Below are 20,214 nucleotides of genomic sequence, written 5' to 3'. Positions count from 1 at the left end.
TTCTACTCTTTTGTCATCGGTGCAGAAGTTTCAGAATGCTTTCATATCAGAAAATAATAAATATTTTACAGTAACTGCACAGTAAGGGGGGGGGGGGGGGGTCTAGCAGCATTTATTTGCATATGATATTAGTAAAACTGCTCTGCTCGTTCACCCGAGAAACAACAGCTTCCTTCTAATCATCTGCTCTCAAGGCAGATCTCAGGATGATGATGTGTGACCTCGGAAGGGGTGGGGTCTGGATCTGGAGGCAGATGGTGACCTTTTCCCAGTAAATCACTCTGAAACCGGTCACATCCCACCAGACACATTTGGGTCACGGGGCTCCGAGTGAAAACACAAGGGTTAACATGTATCACCGTTTCAGCGAATGTGATACATTTATTGTAAATACACGGTTACATATGATGTTAATAATAAGTGGAATAAAAAAAATCCTTCCGTATTTCTTTATTATATTTATGTTTAAAAGTGTTGTGTTTATCTGTTTTACAAGGGCTTGCTCATCCAGTTAGATACCCAGAGCTGTGTTTTATAAATCCTCTCTCAACATTAGATTGCAATATGATGAGCTGCCTGTATACATAAGATCATGACGCGTGACAGCAGCTGTATGCGCGCGCCCGTGTGACGCGTTCGGGTTCAGCACCACAGCGGGAGCCTCGGGGACTGTCAACCAATAACACATACTCATCCAAAACACAAACTAACATACACCAGGCGAATAAGGGAGACATGCGAAATGTGCAGCTTAGCAGAATTAAGAACCACTGCTTTACACCATCACCAGTGTGCAAGATTAAAGAGACAGTTCACCCGGAAATTAAAATGTGTTGTTAATTTACTCACCCACAGCCCATCCAAGATATAGGTGACTTTTTTATCAGTCGAAGAGTAGAGAAGATTTTTAGCTGAAATCGAGGTCCTTGGTGATTTATAAAAATACAAGTCAGTGGCTACCGGCACATGAGAGTCAGCCAAAACAAAGTTCAAACCCATGGCTCCTGAAGACATAGTCATTTCTTATGAAGCAAAATGATCTATCTGTGCAAGAAACTGAAAATTATTTACATTATTAGCAGTTTGTTTACGTAGTCATGCAATGACGTAGCATAATTTTTATGCAATTATATTATTAAAGCACCTAATAATTATCTGAAATGTGAATGTTTTACATGTCTAAAGCATATAAAGTGAATAAACTAGTCTTCATTAGTTCACCTTTCTTCATGCATGTCATATCAGCGGCTCATTGGTTTCCTCAGCAATGAATCAGTTCATTCATCATAGGATCAGATACGTCAGTATTTTGGTTCATTTTGAGTCGGAGTGACTGTCAGGGGTCTGAAAGTGAGCTTTGATTGGGTTACTTGTATACCTGTGCTTCTTAAACAGTTTAAAATGGTTTAATCTGATTTGGGGACCTGATTCATTCGCTAAAAAAGAAACCGGTTCAAAAGAATGATTTATTCACAAACTGGACATTAGTCCAGAACGTTTGCCAGACGCTCCTCTATTACAGGTAATAATGTTGTAAATAATGTTCATTTTCTTGCACAGACCGATCATTTCGCTTCATAAGACCTTAATATATCATCAGGAGCCACGATTATACATTTTGTCTTGCCTGTTTATGTTTTCTTTTCTTTTTTTTGTGCCGGCAGCCACTTGCTTGCATTTATATGAATCACCAAGGAACAGCTAAAAATCGTCTTTACTATTCTACTGAGAAAAAAAAAAAAAAAACACAGGCACCTACATCTTGGACAGCCTTAGGGTGAGTAAATTAACAGAAGATTTTCATTTTTGTGTGACCTGTCCCTTTAAGGAGCTTGAATTTACGCTTTTTTACAAAAAATGGGGTCTTAAAAGTAAGTATTATTTGTTTGTATAGCCTACTATAAGCATGTTACAGCGTTTTCAGTCAGTGTTTCAGTATCCTACATGTCATTCAGAGTGTGCTACTGTAAATGTAGACAGCGCCTGCTCTGTCCCTGATGAAACACGCTCAACTTATGCTTTAATTTAATGTGAGAGTCTGAGTTGTTTTAAGAGAGCTGTAAGTTGCAGACGTCCCCTGCCCCTTACATCACGAGCTTGACAAGCGCTCGTGAGAGGGAGACACCGGCGTGACGTCACACCACAAGAGTTAATTGGAGATGAGGAGAGGAGCAAACACGACCAATAAACACATGCGTTGTGAGAGAATATGTCAAGTGCATTATCTTAGAGCTTACAACACAATCTATATATATTAATAACAAGACATTATAGCCGAAGAAATTGGGCGAAACTGATTTGACAAGAGATGCAGTGATTGACAGCGCGCGTGAGCCGGAGGACGCGCAGATCCCTGAAGACGCAGCACGGATCTATAGAGGAGTCATCCGAAGATCGCCCTTTAGGTGAGCTGTTTTCAGTCTTCATAAGTGTGTGTTTTCCTCTCGTGTGAACGTGCACTGTTACGCGTTAACGGAGACGGACAAAGAGCTCCAGATCCTCCGCCTCCTGAACAAAGGATGCGCGCGTTCATCCCGGGCGATATGCGCGACTTTATTCATAATGATCTGTGTATTTAAAGATCTGGCTGCCATCATTCTGGCAATCATATCTGTCTTTGTTCTGTTGAACGCGTGAACATGCCATAATTGTTTTCGTGCATTTATGATAATCGCTGTAATTACAGGCAAACGCAGGAGCTTTTGTTTTATTGTTTCTCGTCAGAATTCAGAGTTATAATGCACATTATTCGTTCATTTATTTATTTATAAAATATTCGGTCGACGTCCAATTTGTATGCCTCTTTTTCATACAGGAAGAACCATATCAAAGGGAGGAAAGATGGACTGTCTTGTAACCCAGTTGTTTTTATGGAAGTCAGATATATATATATGAATCATCATAGGTCACATCAATAAGGGCATTTTATTATTGGGTCTGATTCAATAGCATTTATTAATATATAAAATTATTTATATATCCATATTAAAAACGAAAAAAGAGTAGTGTATAAATAAATGAGTATTAATTGAGAATGCTAGCTATATAAATAAGTATTGTTGTCATTTCATGATAGATAATGCATTAATATTACCATTGAATAATACTTTACTGTAAGTTTTATATGATATAAGAGCATCTAAAATGATGGTTAAATTGATGATGCATTCATTCATTGTTTTGATCTCACCCCGCTTCCGCAGGCACATCCACACCTCCATCCTCTCTCTCTCTCTCTCTCTCTCTCTCTCTCTCCCGCTCACTCTCCACACGTTCATCTTGTCCCGCACAGCCAGAGCTCTGACTTTCTCCAAACATCGACCCAATGAAGGAGCCCGACGCCATCAAACTCTTCATCGGGCAGATCCCGCGCAATCTGGAGGAGAAGGACCTCAAGCCCATCTTTGAGCAGTTCGGCAAGATCTACGAGCTGACTGTGATCAAGGACAAGTACACAGGCGTGCACAAAGGTAAGGAGGGGACGGGGCTGAGTGTGTCTCAGTCACGACTCGCATGTGTAGAGTGCATTTAAATAAACAGTGTGCTTTAACCCTCTCACAGCGGTGTTCGTGTGCATGCTCATGCTACACACTCAGTGTCACTCATTCTAGCTTCTGAAGCGTTTATCACCCACATACAGGGGCATGCAGTGCAGTTTCGTACAGTGCATGTGTGTATATGAGTGATGTTTTTGTCATGGGCTGTGTGTGTGTGTGTGTGTGTAGAGGACAGCAGCACACGCCTGCAGGAGCTTCAAGCATGACAATGCACAGCGTGAGTTCGCTGTTACTATTAAAAGGACATTTAGCCTTCTGTGTTGTCGTCTTCATGAACTTTGTTTGCTTTCTGTGTCTAGTGGTTGAGTGTTAGGTTTCCACTCTGCGGTTTAACTCTGTTCTGGGTGTTTGTTTACGCTCGTGTCATTCAGGGTTGAATGAACCCTGTTCGGGGGCTCGACCGGGATTTAATCATGTGGATTTCTCAGTGGTTTAAGGTCACTGAGGTGATTAAAGAACAAAGACCTTAAGGGAATAGTTCGCCCGTGCATGAAAAATATGGCATCATTTACTCCCTCTCAAATCAATATGAATTTATTTATTTTAATGGAACACAAAAGGTGAGATTTTGAATAAAATTGCATATTTTGTAGAAAATGCCCAGTCTTTACCTATTAAGGCAATTCAAGCTCCAGGAAGTGGTCATCATGATGACTAATGCACTGTAGTCCTATGATGAGTAAGTAGTTCAGATATTCACTGTGGCTTTCAAATCACTGTGTATTGCCATTAGATGAGTTTGATGTGGAGCAGTGCTGGGTGGATTACTCACAAACTGTAGTTTGTTACTCATTATAAATTGCATGACGGAAATGATAGTTTAAAATGTAATCTGTTGGATTACACATATTATGACTACTTTTTGATTACCTTTGACCTCAAATATATTCCATAGAACTACAGGGGTTTACGAGTTCATGAAAATAAAAGTGAAATATATGAAAGCGGTAGAATTTTTTTAATTAAAATTTAAGAGAGAGAGTTAGGGTTAGGTTAGTATCTTTCTAACCTAAGTAAAGAGGAAAACTGACATCAAATAAATGAGCATTCACAAGGCAAAATAACCAACAACGCAATAAAGTTATAGTTCAACACAGATAAACACTTTGGAAATGAGCAGAAATGGCAAACATGCTGAAGCATAAATAACTGGTACTACAATAACATCATTATACACAATTATAAAATACTCAAAATGCAAATCAAAAATACAAGCTGACATCATGATCAAACGCGTACTCGCAGACATCACATCTCAGTGTGCTGTGAAAGGTGAGATGGACTCGGATGAGAGGAACCGTGTGGAGCACCTTACACTGAACACTACACTAATAATGACCCCCTTTCCTGTAAAACAGAAAGCTAGGAAGAGACTAGGAGGAAATTCAGTCCACAGCCCAAAATGAATATCAAAATAAAAGTCATAATAAATTGAAATACAAAATCCAGCACAATCTGTTACCCCCCTGGGGTGCGTTTCCCAGAAGCGACTATGGTCATAAGTTCTGTCGTTACCAATAGAGTTCAATAGAACTAACGACCATTAGCTAACGATGCTTTTGGGAAACGGAACCCAGGATGGGATGTTAATGAAATCTGGTCACAAAAATGCATAAAAACAGTCGTGATAGACAGTCGTGTTGGTCAGTTTTCAAGAAATTAGGGCTGGGATACATTACACGACTATTAAAATCTGAACAGGTTTTACAACACTAGACATCAGACACTTGCAGAGGAAAAACTGTCCATCACACACTAAACGACTGAGGACTTTCAAGTGGTTCAGAATAAACTCATGCAGAAACAAATGCCTAATCATCATCACATGATGACAGACAAGTTAAAACAATATGAATATAAATATAAGCCACGAATGATATGCTTATAGTCTGAAGTCTGTGACCATCATCCACTACGTGATTTTCTATGAAATCTGTTAACTCAAATCTGCAGTGTTTCACCAACTAGTGTCAGCTTGTCCAGACTATAAATCATTATACATACATGCAGTGTATTCCACCCTGAATAATGACTTCAAGGGATAGTTCATTCAAAAATGAAATGTCTGTCATTATTTACTCTCCTTCATGTTGTTCTGAACTCGTTTGACTTTCTGTCTTCTGTGGAGCATAAAGGAAGATCTTCTGATGAATGGTGGTAGCACACGAGGTGTAAGGACTGCTGATATGGTGCCGTGATTCTTGCTTTGTTATTTTGGAGCTTAACACACTGGTCCCCATTGACTTTCATTATATGGAAAAGAGTAGCTGGGATATTCTTCAAAAATTCCTTGTTTATGTTTCGTTTAAAAAACAAATAACAGCATTTCCAGTTTTCCATGAATATTCCTTTAAATCAATGCACAGGCTAATCCAATCCCAAATTACACTAGCACCTTACTAACCTGCACACCAGCTCAAACCAGGGTTATCTTTGTTAACTAACAATAAAAACATTTAAAATCAATTCCTTTACTTCAGATTAATGAAGGCATAAGCTGCCATCTGATTGTATTTTTTGTTTTTTAGCTTCGTGTATGTGTGCATGTTTTAGTGACTTATGAGGACACAAATGTGTATAATGACATGATTATTACACTGGTATAACAACATACTCATGTTTTATGAGCACATTTCCTGAGCCGTCATTATGAACATTTAAAACAAAATAAATATTAATTTATTGAAAATGTAAAAATGCAGAAAGTTTTGTGTGGGGGTAGGTTTAGGGGGAGGTTACTGTCGGAGCATAGAGTATTATATATTGAAAAAACAAACACATTACAGCTGGAGAGTCCTCAACAAACATAAAAACCAATGTGTGTGTGTGTGTGTGTGAGAGAGAGAGAGAGTTCAGGGTGAGCTATCTCATAAAATGTAACGCGTGTGAAGTAACCTTTCTGTCCCTCATCACGTGCTTATACTGTATTCTACATGAAAAGAAAAACATTGATTCAAAAAGTGAATTTTAATTTAAAATGTAGGGTATTACTACATATGACTGATAATAATAATTTTGCATTAATGAAAATTATTCATATTTATATATATAAAAAAACCATTGCAAATACTGTATAAACTGTCAGTGAATACTAATAGTGTGTCTTTCTGTCCTAGGATGTGCCTTTCTGACATATTGTGCACGAGAGTCAGCCGTTAAAGCACAAAGTGCTCTTCATGAACAGAAAACCCTGCCAGGGGTGAGTCCTTTCTGTGTGTGTGTGTGTGTGTGTGTGTGTGTGTGTGTGTGTGGAGGGCATGACCGGGGTCTCGTAACATTTTATCCTCTTTCATGTCCAGCCATCTCTCTCTGTGCGTGTGTGTGTGTGTGTGTGTGTGTGTGTGTGCGTGTGTGTGTGTGTGTGTGCTGTACACACATCCAGACCGCGCTCAGCTCAGAGAGTGTGTGTCCATCCACTGGTGTGGCGAGCTGTATGCATCCACAGAGATTATTTGGAGTATTCCCCACACCTTTTCAAGCTGCAGGCTCTCAGAAATGTGGCATTAAAATGTAAATGCGGTGCACAGCAGAGCCAAGAGCGGGGCTGAGAGTGATGACGGGGGATGGAGGGCTGGTGGGGTGCAAATACAGTAATTAATCCTATTAGCAGCGTGACACCAGGCTGACCTTTAGCTGAAGATCCCGCTGACAGTCTTCTCTGCCTCCTGCCTCTCTCTGACACTCTTTAGATGGACACTTGCACCCTCTCTGTCCCTCGTTCGATGTCTATTTTATCTTTTCCTTTTGTATTTCAACATCTCTGTCCTATTCTATGCTCAGAAGTGGTATTGGTCTGATAGTTTGTAGTGGAATACAAGCAGTAAATGTGGTTGAGGGTGACAGATGGCCCTTTCCGTGCATCACTGAAGCACAAACACTGGTTTAATTTCAGCAGAGAAAGACAACAAGACAATGGGCAATAACTGAGGGCAGCCAGAGACAGACATTATACTTTCCTTTCATCTCTCTCTTTCTGTGTCCCTTCATTCCCCTCTTTCTTCTGAGAAAATGTTGAAGCGTCATGTTAGTGATGAGTGTGTTTGTGTGTGTGTGTGTGTGTGAGAGAGAGTGAGTGTAAGTGTGTGTGTGTGCGTGTAAGTGTGTGTAAGTGTGTGTTTGTGTGTTTGTGTGTGTGTGTGTGTGTGTGGCCTCGCTGTCCTTTGGGAAGTGCTATTATGAGCAGTTCACTCTAATGCTTCTGTGGTGTACTGTAACTCACAGTGTGTGTGTGTGTGTGATGTTCTGCTGTTATATACATCACTACTACATGCTCTTTGTGTACGTTTTAGAAGTAACATCCTGTTCATGCCAAGAATGATAACTATAATGATAACTAGATAACAAATGATAACTATTCCTATAACTATAATGATATCTAGGCTATATAAGCGTCCACAACAATGGATGATATTTATAACAACAACTATATTTGCGTCCGCACTAACACACGATGACTGTAATGATAGCTATAACAATAACTATATTAGCATCCACATATTTGTGTCTACATGTGTGGATGATAACATTATGTTTATTATAAGTGCACTGCAGTTGTGTCATAAATGCTCAAGTGCTTTAAAGTCGGTGGATTCAGATTGGCTGTTAATGTTCTTAATCATTCTTCAGCTTGGAAAAGAAAAAATTGCTGTGAAAGTCTAGTTGTATTTATTGTTGCATGTGCTCAATGTGAACGGGCCTGAACAGTCTCAAATGCTGCACGAGTTCGCAAATCACTATCCGGTTATGATCATTTAGAGATAGTAGAAAGTTCATGCATGCATTGTGGTGTGTGTAACTATTTAACTAAACTCTAGTTTGCATGCAATTGTGATGTGTTCTGTTAGTGCTGAGTTTACTGTGGGGTTAGTCTACAGAACTGATAACGAGCTGCCTATAAAACAACAGACATCCATTGGGATAGATCAGAAAGTGCATGTTTTTGTTTTTATGAAGGCATATATCACATGCTAATTAGACTTTGGGGGAGGGGGAGGAGGGGTGGAGTAGTAGTAAGGACATAAATCACAAACACATTAGTCGAAATGTAATTAGTAGCCATTAAGCACACAGTGCTTTTCATCTGAAGTTGAACACACACACACACACACATACTGCTTATAGAAAACAACGTGCATGCACTACTCAGCCCTAAAATCAATTTAGATTTAAATGATATAGTTATGTCTCGGGCGGTGTCTGTCGGAGTGCAGAGATGAGGAGGCTGGTATGGGCTCTGGGACACACACGGTCTGATAATGGACTGTAATGGATTGTGGTGGAGCGGAGGCTGAGCTGTTACAGGACACAGAAACAGTGACATGCATCTAATGACAGCAGCTGCTGGAGTCCAGAGCAGAGCCAAGGGGATTGCTAGAGGTCAACCAGGAGTCACGCCGCACAGTTTGGGATGAGTGCAGTGAGGAGAACTCAGATATATACACTGAAGTCTGGTCAATCTAGCACGTTCATTTAGTGTTGTTAGAAAAACTGAGCGCACAAGGAACAATCAAAAACTATACCATCATTTATTTAAAATACATTTAGTTCATGTGTAGTATGCTTCAAATCCATTAACATAACTGATATATCACTTAAGACTTACTGATATAAAATCATAATTAACTTTCTTTGAAGTATTTCTGTATTGCAAAATGCGCTTTTCTTAATATTATGCCTGAAATGTGTGTTTAATGTCACTATTAATAAGGATTGTATGATCTCTGTATAATATTGGGCTTTCAAGATTCAAGATATTTAAAGTGTACTCAAATAAACTTAAGTACTGTATATTTAGTTAGACTAATACTTGTTCCAGTTTACTATACCAGTGTTATATACCAGAAGTACAAGTGCAGGTTGTTTTTATTAAGCACATACAGTATATTTGTAGTATACTTAGCACGAAATAAATGTATTTTTTTCACTATATTTCATGCCACAAGATGCTGAAATTCTGAAAGATGTGAAACAATAGCACAAGGTTTACATAAACAATTAATCAGCATCATGCACCCAGACTGTGCATATGTATATACACCTGCTCAAAAGTTTGGGTTCTGTAAGATTAATACAATAAATTAATACTTTTATTGATTTAGTGTGTATTAAACTGGTCATAAGTGCCAGTAAAGACATTCATAATGTTACAAAAGATTTCTGTTTCAAATAAATGCTGTTCTTTTGATCTTTCTGATCATCTGTGAATTCTGGAAAATAAAAAGCATCACTGTTTCCTCAAAAATATTGTGCAGCACAACATTAATAATAATCAGAAATGTTTCTTGAGCAGTAAATCATCATATTTTCATGATTTCTGAAGATCATGTGACACTGAAGACTGGAGGAATGATGCTGAAAATACAGCTGTGCATCACAGAAATAAATGTATTCACTGAATTTTTGATCAAATAAACGCAGCCTTCATGAGCAGAAGAGACTTCTCTACATTTACAAAACCTTACTGAGCCCAAACAGATGAATTCATCTGCTAGAATCACACATTTTAAAAGCTCCATGAACATTTAAGTTCAATTGCAATTAGCTTTATGTTTAAGATCTCATTTTTTCTCCATCCTAATTGATAATAATTGTCCCTGTTCTGTGAAGGATAAAGGCATTGGGGTGAGATGAGTGAGCTCAGAGAGGTCAGAAGGAGAATGAAGAGATGAGTAGGGCTCTGGGAGGATGAGGATGGGAAATAAAGCTTAGACTGACAGCTGTGTTTCTCTCATTGAGTCGTGCTCCACACGCGTCTTCATCAGCTTCTGTGAACGTGAGGATCTGAACAACAGCAGCTCGTTCAGGAGTGTGTGTCTCCTCACTCTAATACAGAAGCGTGATGCTATCAGAGCGAGGTTATGAGATTACTGATGCTGCTTGTTGAGGCTCATTCAGATCAGATCATGAGGTCTGCTGATGATTCGGACAAATGTACACCTCACGTTCAATGCTATCTCCACTGTAAAACATATTAGTATTAGCAGCACACACTCACACCAACCCTCTGGAGGAGGAGATGGTTGCTAAGAGAGGAGATGAGAGGTTGCTAGGGAACATGAATGATGCAACAAGTGAATGTGGAGTGGAAATATTCAGGAGAGGAAGAAACGTCATAGTGTAGGGACTGATTTTCACTATTAAATAGTTGCTTATTAGCATGCCTGTTATTAACATATACATCTGACCCAATACCTACACATAACAACTACCTTATTAACTATTAATAAGCAGCAAATTAGGAGTTTACTGAGACAAAAGTCATAGTGAATAGTGAGAAGTGCACCTTTAAAAAGTGTGACTAGTGATATTGTGTATGTTTGTGTTGTATTTTGTGTGTGTGTGTGTGTTTTATGTTGAAATCCAGCATGAAATATCAAACTACATCACACACACACACACACACACCATGAGGAGGGTCGTTCGATGACTGCTTGTTGCCTGTGGATGGAGAGTGAAAAATGCAATTTGTTGATAATCCTCAGATTTAATACTCCATAATCCAGAATGACTGCAGGGCTGAGATTTACAGAGCATGTGCATCTTGCTGTGTGTGTTTTGTAAACTGAACAAGAGGAGTGTGTGTGTGTGTGTGTGTGTGTGTGTTTGTGTGTGAGAGAGATAGAGAGAGAGTGCATGAAAATCTATTTATGTGTGAGAGAGACTTAATATAAACCCTACAGATGTGTTTAAATGAAACCCTCATCTAGCAGGATTCTGCTGCGTGGATGTGTAGAGATGCTTTATTAAATAATCATTTAATATTTCACCCAGAAGAGAGTGTGTGTTGTGGTTGCTTGTGTCAGTACATCATATTGATTGAGTGATTGATTGCTGAAGGACATGAAGTGCAGAATTACTGTACCCCTCCACCAGCACATCTAGACCCTCACTATTACTAGTGTTAGTCATGTGACCAGTCCTGGAAGACCAGAGCGGCTTCACTGCTTCAAGTCATCAGATCACTACTGTTTTATTATCACTGATATACTGCTGTAGTTTTTGTGAATACATTAGATTTTATAGTTTCATTTTAGTTCAGTTTTAGTGATTTCGCTGTGTGTTTTTACCATTAGTTGTTGATTATTTTGTTATTATAATTATCTTTTTTATTTTTTTTACATATGTCTATTCACCTTATGTTTGCCGTAAGAGTGGCATTTGTTAATTCTTTGTGTCTGGCTTCTGGTCTCATCTGCCTCCAGCTTGTTTTGCTGCTTGATATTGCAAATTGGTGTGTTTTACCATATTATTTGAATGTATTATGTTAATTATGGACACACTGGTTTGTAGTGCACCTTCTTCTCATTATGTCCCTATAGTGGCTAATGAAGTGAAGTTTCGCCCGTAGGCTCACTTCAGTGGTGAAGAAAAAGCTGGATATGCTTTAATTAAGTTTAGTTTTTAATTTTAGTTTACAGATTCAATTTGAGTTATTTTATTACTTCAGTTTTTTATCTTTTATTTTATTTCACTTAATGGTTATATCAAGTAATGATTTCTATTATTATTATTATAAATTTTTTTTATCGTTATAGTTATTAATAATAACTGTGGGTCAGATGTGTTATTTACAACTGTTGGCTATTAGAAAAAACAAAACAAAACACAGACACATATTGAGTTATCAGGAACCTATAGCATAGCAACCACCTGAAATACCTTATCAACCACAGAATTTTAATGTTTCACAATACTGAATGTTTCTGCTCTTATCATTCTCTTCTTCTTCTGTTGGTTCTTCTCTCCTCTTTGTTCTTTATCTAATGACTGATTTGAACTGTTGCCCCCGGCAACAAGCATCCTTGTTTACCTACGGTCAGAATGATGCTGATGAGGTCAGCATGCTGCCATGACAACAGAGCCTGTTGGCTGTGTTACCATGGCAGCGTGAGTGTCACGGTGTTCCAGGAATAATGAACAGTAAATGTAATGTGGTGCTAATCTGGATGGCAGCTAAACAGCTAAACATGTCTTGTTGAAGTTGTAGATCAGTGTAACCGTGGTCCAGAGGCCTCGTCTTCTCTCTCTCTCTCTCTCTCTCTGTCTCTGTCTCTCTCTCTCTCTCTCTCTCTCTCTCTCTCTCTGTCTCTCTCTCTCTCTCTCTCTCTCTCTCTCTGTCTCTCTCCTCGTGTGAGCTCTCCTCACTCTCATTCATGTCTTCACTGTGTTGTCTGTCAGGATCTTGTCCTCCTCCTGTATTCAGTATCTCTCTCCATGACTAAGCACATCGCTGAGCTCGTGACATTTCACAAATGAGCTTCGTGACTCTCTCTCGCTCGCTTTCACTAGACAGTTAAAAACGTTTTTCATTTCATCAGAAAAGCATGTGAAATACTACTATTGTTATTGTAAGTTACCTTGCCATATATAATAGTCCATAGTGCAAGAACTGTGTTAGGTTTATCAGCACTGTATATACATATATATATATATATATAGATTTAGTCTTAAAAATATGTATTTTGTAACTTTTTTTATTTTTTGTCAATTTTATGTATAAATAACATAAAATGTTAAATATGTTTTTAAGGTCAAAATACAAGCCATAGTTAAGAGCAATGTATTTTTTTTAAATTGTTATTTTTCTTATTTTTAGTTGCAGATTGTGCATATTAGAGTCTTGTATGTAACTTGTTGTATTATTACACCTGTATTATTTTGGTTTATCAGTCCACTGTAAGCAGATTTTAGTAAGTTAATGTGTAAATCAGTTATTAATGATTCATAATTATCTTATAATAATCAGGACAGATCACATGCAGCGCTTCTATTAATGCAGAATCTACTGTACAGCCTCACTGTGCCTTTTACATACGCCTTTTCATGTTACAGTCAAAAACAGAGAAATCATGGAGATATACAGTAGAGTTTTATTTTTTTTAAGATACATTTTAGTGTCATCTTTTTCACATTGTTAATGAAAGAAAAGCTGCTAGCAGAGCCATGGCAATGCATTATACACCACTGTGCTTCCAGTGATTCCCAGCATCTCACTGGTGGATTCACACACACACACACACACATGCACTCACACACACACTCACACACACACTCACCCTCACACACTCTCTCTCACACACACACACACACACACACACACACACACGCACACGCACTCACACACGCACACTCACACACACACACACACACACACACAGTTCAGTGTAATCCAGCGTGTCTGTGTAATCCGGATCAGATGGCCATCATTCTAAAGCTGATCTCTACGATCCAGTGCACATTAGTTTAAGTGACAGCAGCAGGTTGAAGAGGTCACAGGATATAAATGCTGAAGAGCATATGGAAATCAGCGTTAAGCATTAATGCAAAGTGAGTGACCACAGACTGCTATGTGCTGTTTTATATGAAACAGTGACACCAAAATAATAAACTGGCATTGAGAAAAAAAAACTGGTGTAGCCGTCATCAAGGTTATGTAGAAACAAGAGGCTACGCTTATGTACTGTGCATGAGTAGTTTTAATCTATTGGTAAAATCTCCTTGTACATGAATAGAGCCTGTATATTTTGTAATTTAAATTATTCTTATTCATTTATTTGTTTTTGTTTTTTCAGATGAACCGGCCCATTCAAGTGAAGCCTGCAGACAGTGAGGGGAGAGGAGGTAAATCATCTGTTATTTGGGTTATTTTAAAGATTTTGACTCGGTGAGATCTTCTGCACACTAGGGCTGCATTCAGTTGATCAAAAATATAGTACAAAAATACAAATAAATTTAAATATTATTATAATTTAAAATATCTATTTTCTATGTGAATATCTGTTCAAATGTAATTTATTTCAGTGATCAAAGCTGTATTTTCAGCATCATTACTCCAGGCTTCATGGTCACATGACATCGTTCTAATAATAAGAAACATATTCAATTCAACTTTAGAACAGCATTATTTGTTCAAAATATGTATTTTATTGACTGGCACCCGCACTTCATTACTCTGAAGTATTTTATTGGTTTGCTAATACATACTTGTTCTGTCAGCATTGGAAAAAAAAAACATACATTTAACTAAATTAAGGCACTACCAAAACCATTCAAAGAGACATTTGAAGTATTACAAGGACCACTCTTGACAGTGTACATTAAACAGAACAAAATGCATACAGTAAAAAAAAAACAGAAGAGACATGGAACTAAAAAGATCACAATTAAAGTGTTCGGAGTCAAAAAAGTGCTAGAATGGAGCTTAAGTCTTTTTTTTTTAAGGAATAAAGCATTAAATAATCAACACAAACATTAGCAGCAGAACATCCTTTAGTGCTGGAGTGAGAAAAGCTTGTTTGATTCAGCACAGTTTGGATGTAAATGTGGTCCTGCTTCTCATGTAAATGAATTTTGACAATAACAGACCTGCCAACCTTAGACATTTATTTAAGTACCATCAGCGTGGGGGGGCGGGGGGGGGGTAAACAGTTTAGTGTTTTACTGTTTGCTGTAATGGTTTAACATAACTGTTTAATTTGTGTTTTTTTTTATAATGCCATTCAAAAGATTAGAAACTCTGGTACACGTCTGAATGGGCTGGGAGATTCATATCTCTATCGGCTGATTTGCGGTATACGGTAGCCTGTATATCTTGGTATTTGATATTTGGATAAACAAATAAAGTGAATGTAAGCATGTAGGCATATATTATGTGCAAGAAAGGGTTAAAACATTGTAACACTGCAATCTAAAAAAAATAAAATAAATCCTTTTAAAGCAGAAGTTAAAGTTACTAAACTAAAAATAAGGCTTTAAACTGAAACTATAAACGTACTTTGAGTTCAAAATTTGTACAGGTTGGCAGGTCTGCAACAGTCAGTTTTGTCCACAATAAACCAATACGTTTTAAGGAAGAGAAACACTGTGAGAGCTCAACATGAACCTGATGTTTTATGAACACTATTGCTTGAGTGAAACAGGCCTAGATGTCTGTATCTTCTTCACAAGCTTCATTCTGCCAGATTTCAAAAATAGGTTGTGTGCCAGAAGGCTTATTTTCGGTGTAGTCGCTCTCCTGGACAGGCGGACGTTCATCGGTGGCTGGAGTTCTGTCAGACATCAGCATACAGTCATTTTCAGGTGTGCTCTCCTCACTCTTCTGAGTGGATGGAGCGGATGTGGACCAACGATTGTGTAGTTTTATGATCAAACATATCACACTGACAACCAAGATGAGCCCCAAGATGAGCCCCAAGATGAGCCCCAAAACTATGGTGGATGTCTTATAAAAAACCAGAGCTGCTTCATTGCAGTCGGGGTGTGTTTGGTCTCCTGGACTGGAGCGTTTCTCTGTGAATCACACAACAGATCTGGACTCAGAGACTGTGAGCTGCTTGCACAAACTGCATCAGATTGTTATTATGTCAAACGACATGCAATATTTAACCCTACAATGCAGTCGAGTTTTCTCAGTCTTACCGTTCACTTCCAGCTCATAGGCATGTGGGTATCCTTTAATGGTTTCATCATCCACAAAACAGCGGTATACGCCAGCATCTGCCTGGCGAACATTAGAGATGGTCAGAGAGAAATCGCCGGTTGTGAAGCAGGTCTTCTCCAGCGATGCTCTTCCCTCGTAACCTTTGCCAGGAATCACGGATCCGTCCATCGTGTAGTGCAAAACTGTCTCCTTGTCATGCAGCCACGTCACATCCTCGGCGCTGCGTGAATAACAGCTGAAGGTGATGCTGTCTGTCTCGTCTACACTCAGCTTTAGAGCATCTATAGGGGAAATTATTCGATTCAAATCAATGCTTTCACTCAGCAAGGATGCATGAAATTGATCCAAGCTTTGCTGAAGACAGTTATAATACAAAAGATTTCTGTTTCAAATAAAAGCTGTTTTTAAACTTTCTACTAAAGTTATATTTAAGTTTCATGGTTTCCACAAAAATAAATCGTATACAGTGACGTCTTACACAGAACGTCCAATTGAGTTGCTGTTGTAGCCGTGTTACAGATGAACTCGTAGCGCCCCTGGTCTGTGTATCTAGCTGCTCTGAGAAGCAGATGCTGGTCTTTACATGTGAACTCCTCCTCAAAGCCTTCTTCAGTCGTGCACGTATGATCTGTGAATGTGGCGATAGTGGCGTCTGCGGGGGGGCTCTTCCTCCATTCAGCGTGATGACAGCCGCTGGCGTTACCGGGGAATGTGTACGCTCGGTTTATTAATGTAAAACCAGACGGAATATTCTCACAGACAGCTGCTGAAACAAAACCCACACGAGAGACAGACGTGTTAATGATCCATGGAGCAAGTCTGGTTACGCTGTGTTTTAAGTGTCATTCTTACAGTGTAATTACAAAAATAAGTAATATTATATTGTACTGTATTGGCATTGATGGTTCCATGGAAACTTTCCTTCGCACGAAAATGTTCTTTATAGTGGAGAACGTTTTTTAGATAATTAAAATGATCTTCACATTAATAATGAAATGGTTATTTCAGGAACCGTTCAGTGGAATAATCTTTGAGGAATCAAAAACAGGTCTTCTACTGCATCACTGCGATAAACGTCATTTCGTATCCTTTATTTCTAAGAGTGTACTTATTATAGATTTAAAGAGATAATTCACCCAAAATTAAAATCAGCCCATGATTTACTCCCCTCGAGCCATCCTAGGTGTGTATGACTTTCTTCTTTCAGATGAATACAACTGGAGTTTTATAAAAATTATAGTATAATGGCAGTGAATGGGTGTTGAGAGTTTGAAGCATAATAAAGTGTATAAATCAATCATAAAAAGTGCCTCACACGGATCCGGGAGGTTAATAAAGGCCTCCTGAAGCAAAGAGATGCGTTTGTGTTAGAAAAATATCCATATTTAAAACTTTATAAACTGTAAAGGCCCCGTGTCCACCAAAGCGTTTTCTCTCATTTCCTCGTTCCTCCGTCCTCCGTCTTATGACACCCATTCACTGCCATTATAAAGCTTAGAAGAGCAGGACATTTTTATATATATATGTATAACTGACTGTATTTGTCTGAAATAAGAAAGTCATATAAATCCAGGATTGCTTGAGGGTGAATAAACCATGAGGTAATTTTTATTTTTGGGTGAACTATCCGGTTAAGGTTAGGATTTAGTTTGATGTATAGTTAGTTGTTTGTAATTTTGCACAATTTAATGTTATTACTATAGTAAGTACATGTATAACAATGACATAGTAAAATGAAAATGTAAACATAATGTATACAGTGTCCTTCATAAGTATTGGAACAGTAAAGACAAAATTGCTTTCTCTGCTGTGGAGTCAGGACATTTGCAAATACGATTAAAAGATGAATTTGCAACAACACTACAGAATGTCACATCTTATTATTAGTTCTTTCGACACGTACATGTTTTACCAAATAAAAAGGACAGCACTTTTAGAGTTTATCCCACTATTTGATGTGAGCAGAAGTATTGGAACAGTTGAATTTAAGGCAAATGTAAAACATAACATAGACATCAGCATACTCTTAATATTCTGCTTTGAAATGCTTGTATCCAGCCTTTAATGCAGCCAGTTCCAACCTCTCCAATAAAGATTCTGTAGTTTTGTGTCATATTCATCTTTTGATCATATTTACAGATTTCTTGACTCCAGTTTACTGTTCCAATACACTGTATGTACAGCTATACTTATGCATGCATTTGAATTGCAAGAAAATGATTTCTCAACCAAATACTTGAAAATATATAGTGCCTTAGTACTGAACGTCACTGATTAAGGCTAATTATACTGTATAAAGAGTAAAGACACAACATCAATCTAAAAAAAGGAAAGTCAAATAAGTGGCCTACCTTTAAAAAAGACACCCATAAATGTTGAAGCCAAAATCAAAATCAGAATAGCCTTCATTGTGTTACACTGAAACACACATCAGGAAATATTGTTACATCATGTCAGACAGCATCAAATACACGAAAACACAATGATTCATATCACGCTTGTGGGCTGGTCGTTAAGATAAACTGCAGATTTATCACAGTCTCCTGTTTGTAATGCGAAATTAACGACAGAACAACTACTGACCTGCATTGTTGAACTCTGAAACACTCTGTAACGCGAGACCGACAGAGACACCAGATGTTCAGTTCAACCTATGGTCAAGTGTTTTAAGTGTTTTATGTTTTAAGTTCCAAGTGCTTAATAGAGTCGTTCTTTCCCTTCAAACTTATTAGCATTGACGGTCCATTCATTCTCCACTTCCGCTTTGTGCTTGTGTCTGTTGACGTGCAGTTTGACACGACAGAGAGAGGGGGAGTGGGAGGGGTGCTCCACCCTCAACAGCGAGCTGTATTGCAAGACATTTGAGCATTAAATGAAAATGAACTAGTCCAGTTCAGTTTGTTTTAAATAGTTAATTTTAGCATTTGTATGTTACTGATACCTTTTTAATACACAACAAAAGGCAGAGATGGGATTTTTGTGTCAGTTTTTTATGCCAGTACAGTTCAAGCAATACATGCCATGCAGGCTGCCACACAGTGAGAGCAGTGAACGAGAGTTGCATAAATAATGTAAATAAATACCAGGAATAGAGACGTGATGACATCAGAGGCATGTTGCAACATGTAATATGAACAGTATGTATGATTTTGAGGTCCAAATGTCCTTCCCAATACAGTCAGGATATCTGGACCTCAGAAGTACAATAAAACAATCACATATTGGGCCCTATAATACACCCGGTGCAATGCGGTGCAATGCGACGCAAGTGTGTTTGCTAGTTTCAGTCCGGCGCAGTTCCCATTTTCCCATCCAGCGCCACGTCGTTTAATTAACAAATGCATTTGCATTTATTCATTTTTTTTAGCTGATGCTTTTATCCAAAGCGACTTACAATTGCTATATATGTCAGAGGTCGCACGCCTCTGGAGCAACTAGGGGTTAAGTGTCTTGCTCAGGGACACATTGGTGTCTCACAGTGGATTCCAACCCAGGTCTCTCACACCAAAGGCATGTGTCTTATCCACTGTGCCAACACCACCCCATTTGCACTCATTTGTGTGCCCATGGGCGAAGAGAATATGGACAACCCGTTTAGACCATGTGCCTGGGCGCTCCAACTGTTTTTCTGTCATTAAAATACCAAAAGTGGATTTGGCCCTGAGTGCACCTGCCCCTTGCGCTTTACACTTTGCATTTAGATCGTTAAAATATGGCCATACTGTTCATATTACAGTCAGCTCATCCCTCTGCTCGAGACTGAGGGAACTACAGCACTGTTGAATTATTGCTGACACACATCACGAAACCTGGAATTGAAATAAAGTCAGATACCTGATGCTAAATAACAGATCATGCTAATTTCTCCCTTTTTCACTCTTTTTAGAGGACAGAAAGCTGTTTGTGGGGATGTTGGGAAAGCAGCAGTCTGATGAGGACGTGAGGAAGATGTTTGAGCCGTTCGGCAGCATCGATGAGTGCACGGTACTGAAAGGACCTGACGGCACCAGCAAAGGTCTGTTGAAGGAATAGTTCACCCAGAAATGAAAATGTGCTGAAAATGTCCTCACCCTCAGGCCATCTGAGATGTAGATGAGTTTGTTTCTTCTTCAGATTTGGAGAAATGTAGCACTGCATCAGTGTCTCATCAATGGATGCACTGCAGTGAATGGGTGCCGTCCGAATACATGTCCAAACATCTGAAAAAAACATCACAAT

At 38.5% G+C, this 20,214-nt stretch overlaps 2 protein-coding genes across 7 annotated transcripts in view; one reads left to right on the top strand and one right to left on the bottom strand.

Annotated features, from left to right (window-relative positions):
- The first annotated feature begins 2,154 nt into the window (after positions 1 to 2,154).
- The window catches only part of celf3b (cugbp, Elav-like family member 3b), a 33,762-nt gene continuing 15,702 nt past the window's right edge, over positions 2,155 to 20,214 (top strand). For all 3 annotated transcript variants that reach the window (XM_052619313.1, XM_052619312.1, XM_052619311.1), the window contains exons 1-5: positions 2,155 to 2,405; positions 3,204 to 3,470; positions 6,674 to 6,756; positions 14,129 to 14,177; positions 19,883 to 20,011. In XM_052619313.1, the coding sequence (XP_052475273.1) occupies positions 3,326 to 3,470; positions 6,674 to 6,756; positions 14,129 to 14,177; positions 19,883 to 20,011 (406 nt within the window). In that variant the 5' untranslated portion in view covers positions 2,155 to 2,405; positions 3,204 to 3,325. The remainder of the gene's footprint in view (positions 2,406 to 3,203; positions 3,471 to 6,673; positions 6,757 to 14,128; positions 14,178 to 19,882; positions 20,012 to 20,214) is intronic.
- Positions 14,968 to 20,199, bottom strand: LOC128031087 (uncharacterized). Of its 4 annotated transcripts, none has more exons than XM_052619316.1 (5): positions 20,067 to 20,199; positions 18,348 to 18,414; positions 16,475 to 16,762; positions 15,975 to 16,277; positions 14,968 to 15,845 (listed from the first exon to the last, which is right to left on the bottom strand). In XM_052619316.1, exons 2-5 carry the CDS (start codon positions 18,403 to 18,405, stop codon positions 15,478 to 15,480), a joined length of 1,017 nt encoding a protein of 338 aa, XP_052475276.1. In that variant the 5' UTR covers positions 18,406 to 18,414; positions 20,067 to 20,199; the 3' UTR covers positions 14,968 to 15,477. The 4 variants fall into 4 exon arrangements, with proteins under 4 accessions (XP_052475276.1, XP_052475277.1, XP_052475274.1 ...); XM_052619317.1 differs by having other exon boundaries at positions 16,475 to 16,759; positions 20,067 to 20,189; XM_052619314.1 differs by lacking the exon at positions 20,067 to 20,199 and adding an exon at positions 18,580 to 18,762.

Source organism: Carassius gibelio, chromosome A16, assembly GCF_023724105.1.
Source record: "Carassius gibelio isolate Cgi1373 ecotype wild population from Czech Republic chromosome A16, carGib1.2-hapl.c, whole genome shotgun sequence".
NCBI classification, from domain to species: Eukaryota; Metazoa; Chordata; class Actinopteri; order Cypriniformes; family Cyprinidae; genus Carassius; species Carassius gibelio.
This window is presented reverse-complemented; position numbering and strand designations above follow the sequence as displayed.

Bases quoted from the DNA above. Each gene is read 5' to 3' on its own strand.
- LOC128031087 (XM_052619314.1), bottom strand. The intron at 16,763-18,347 runs GTAGGCCACTTA...GTTTTGTTTCAG, and splicing joins TATGGGTGTCTTTTTTAAAG to CAGCTGTCTGTGAGAATATT. The intron at 15,846-15,974 runs GTAAGACTGAGA...TGTGATTCACAG, and splicing joins CTATGAGCTGGAAGTGAACG to AGAAACGCTCCAGTCCAGGA.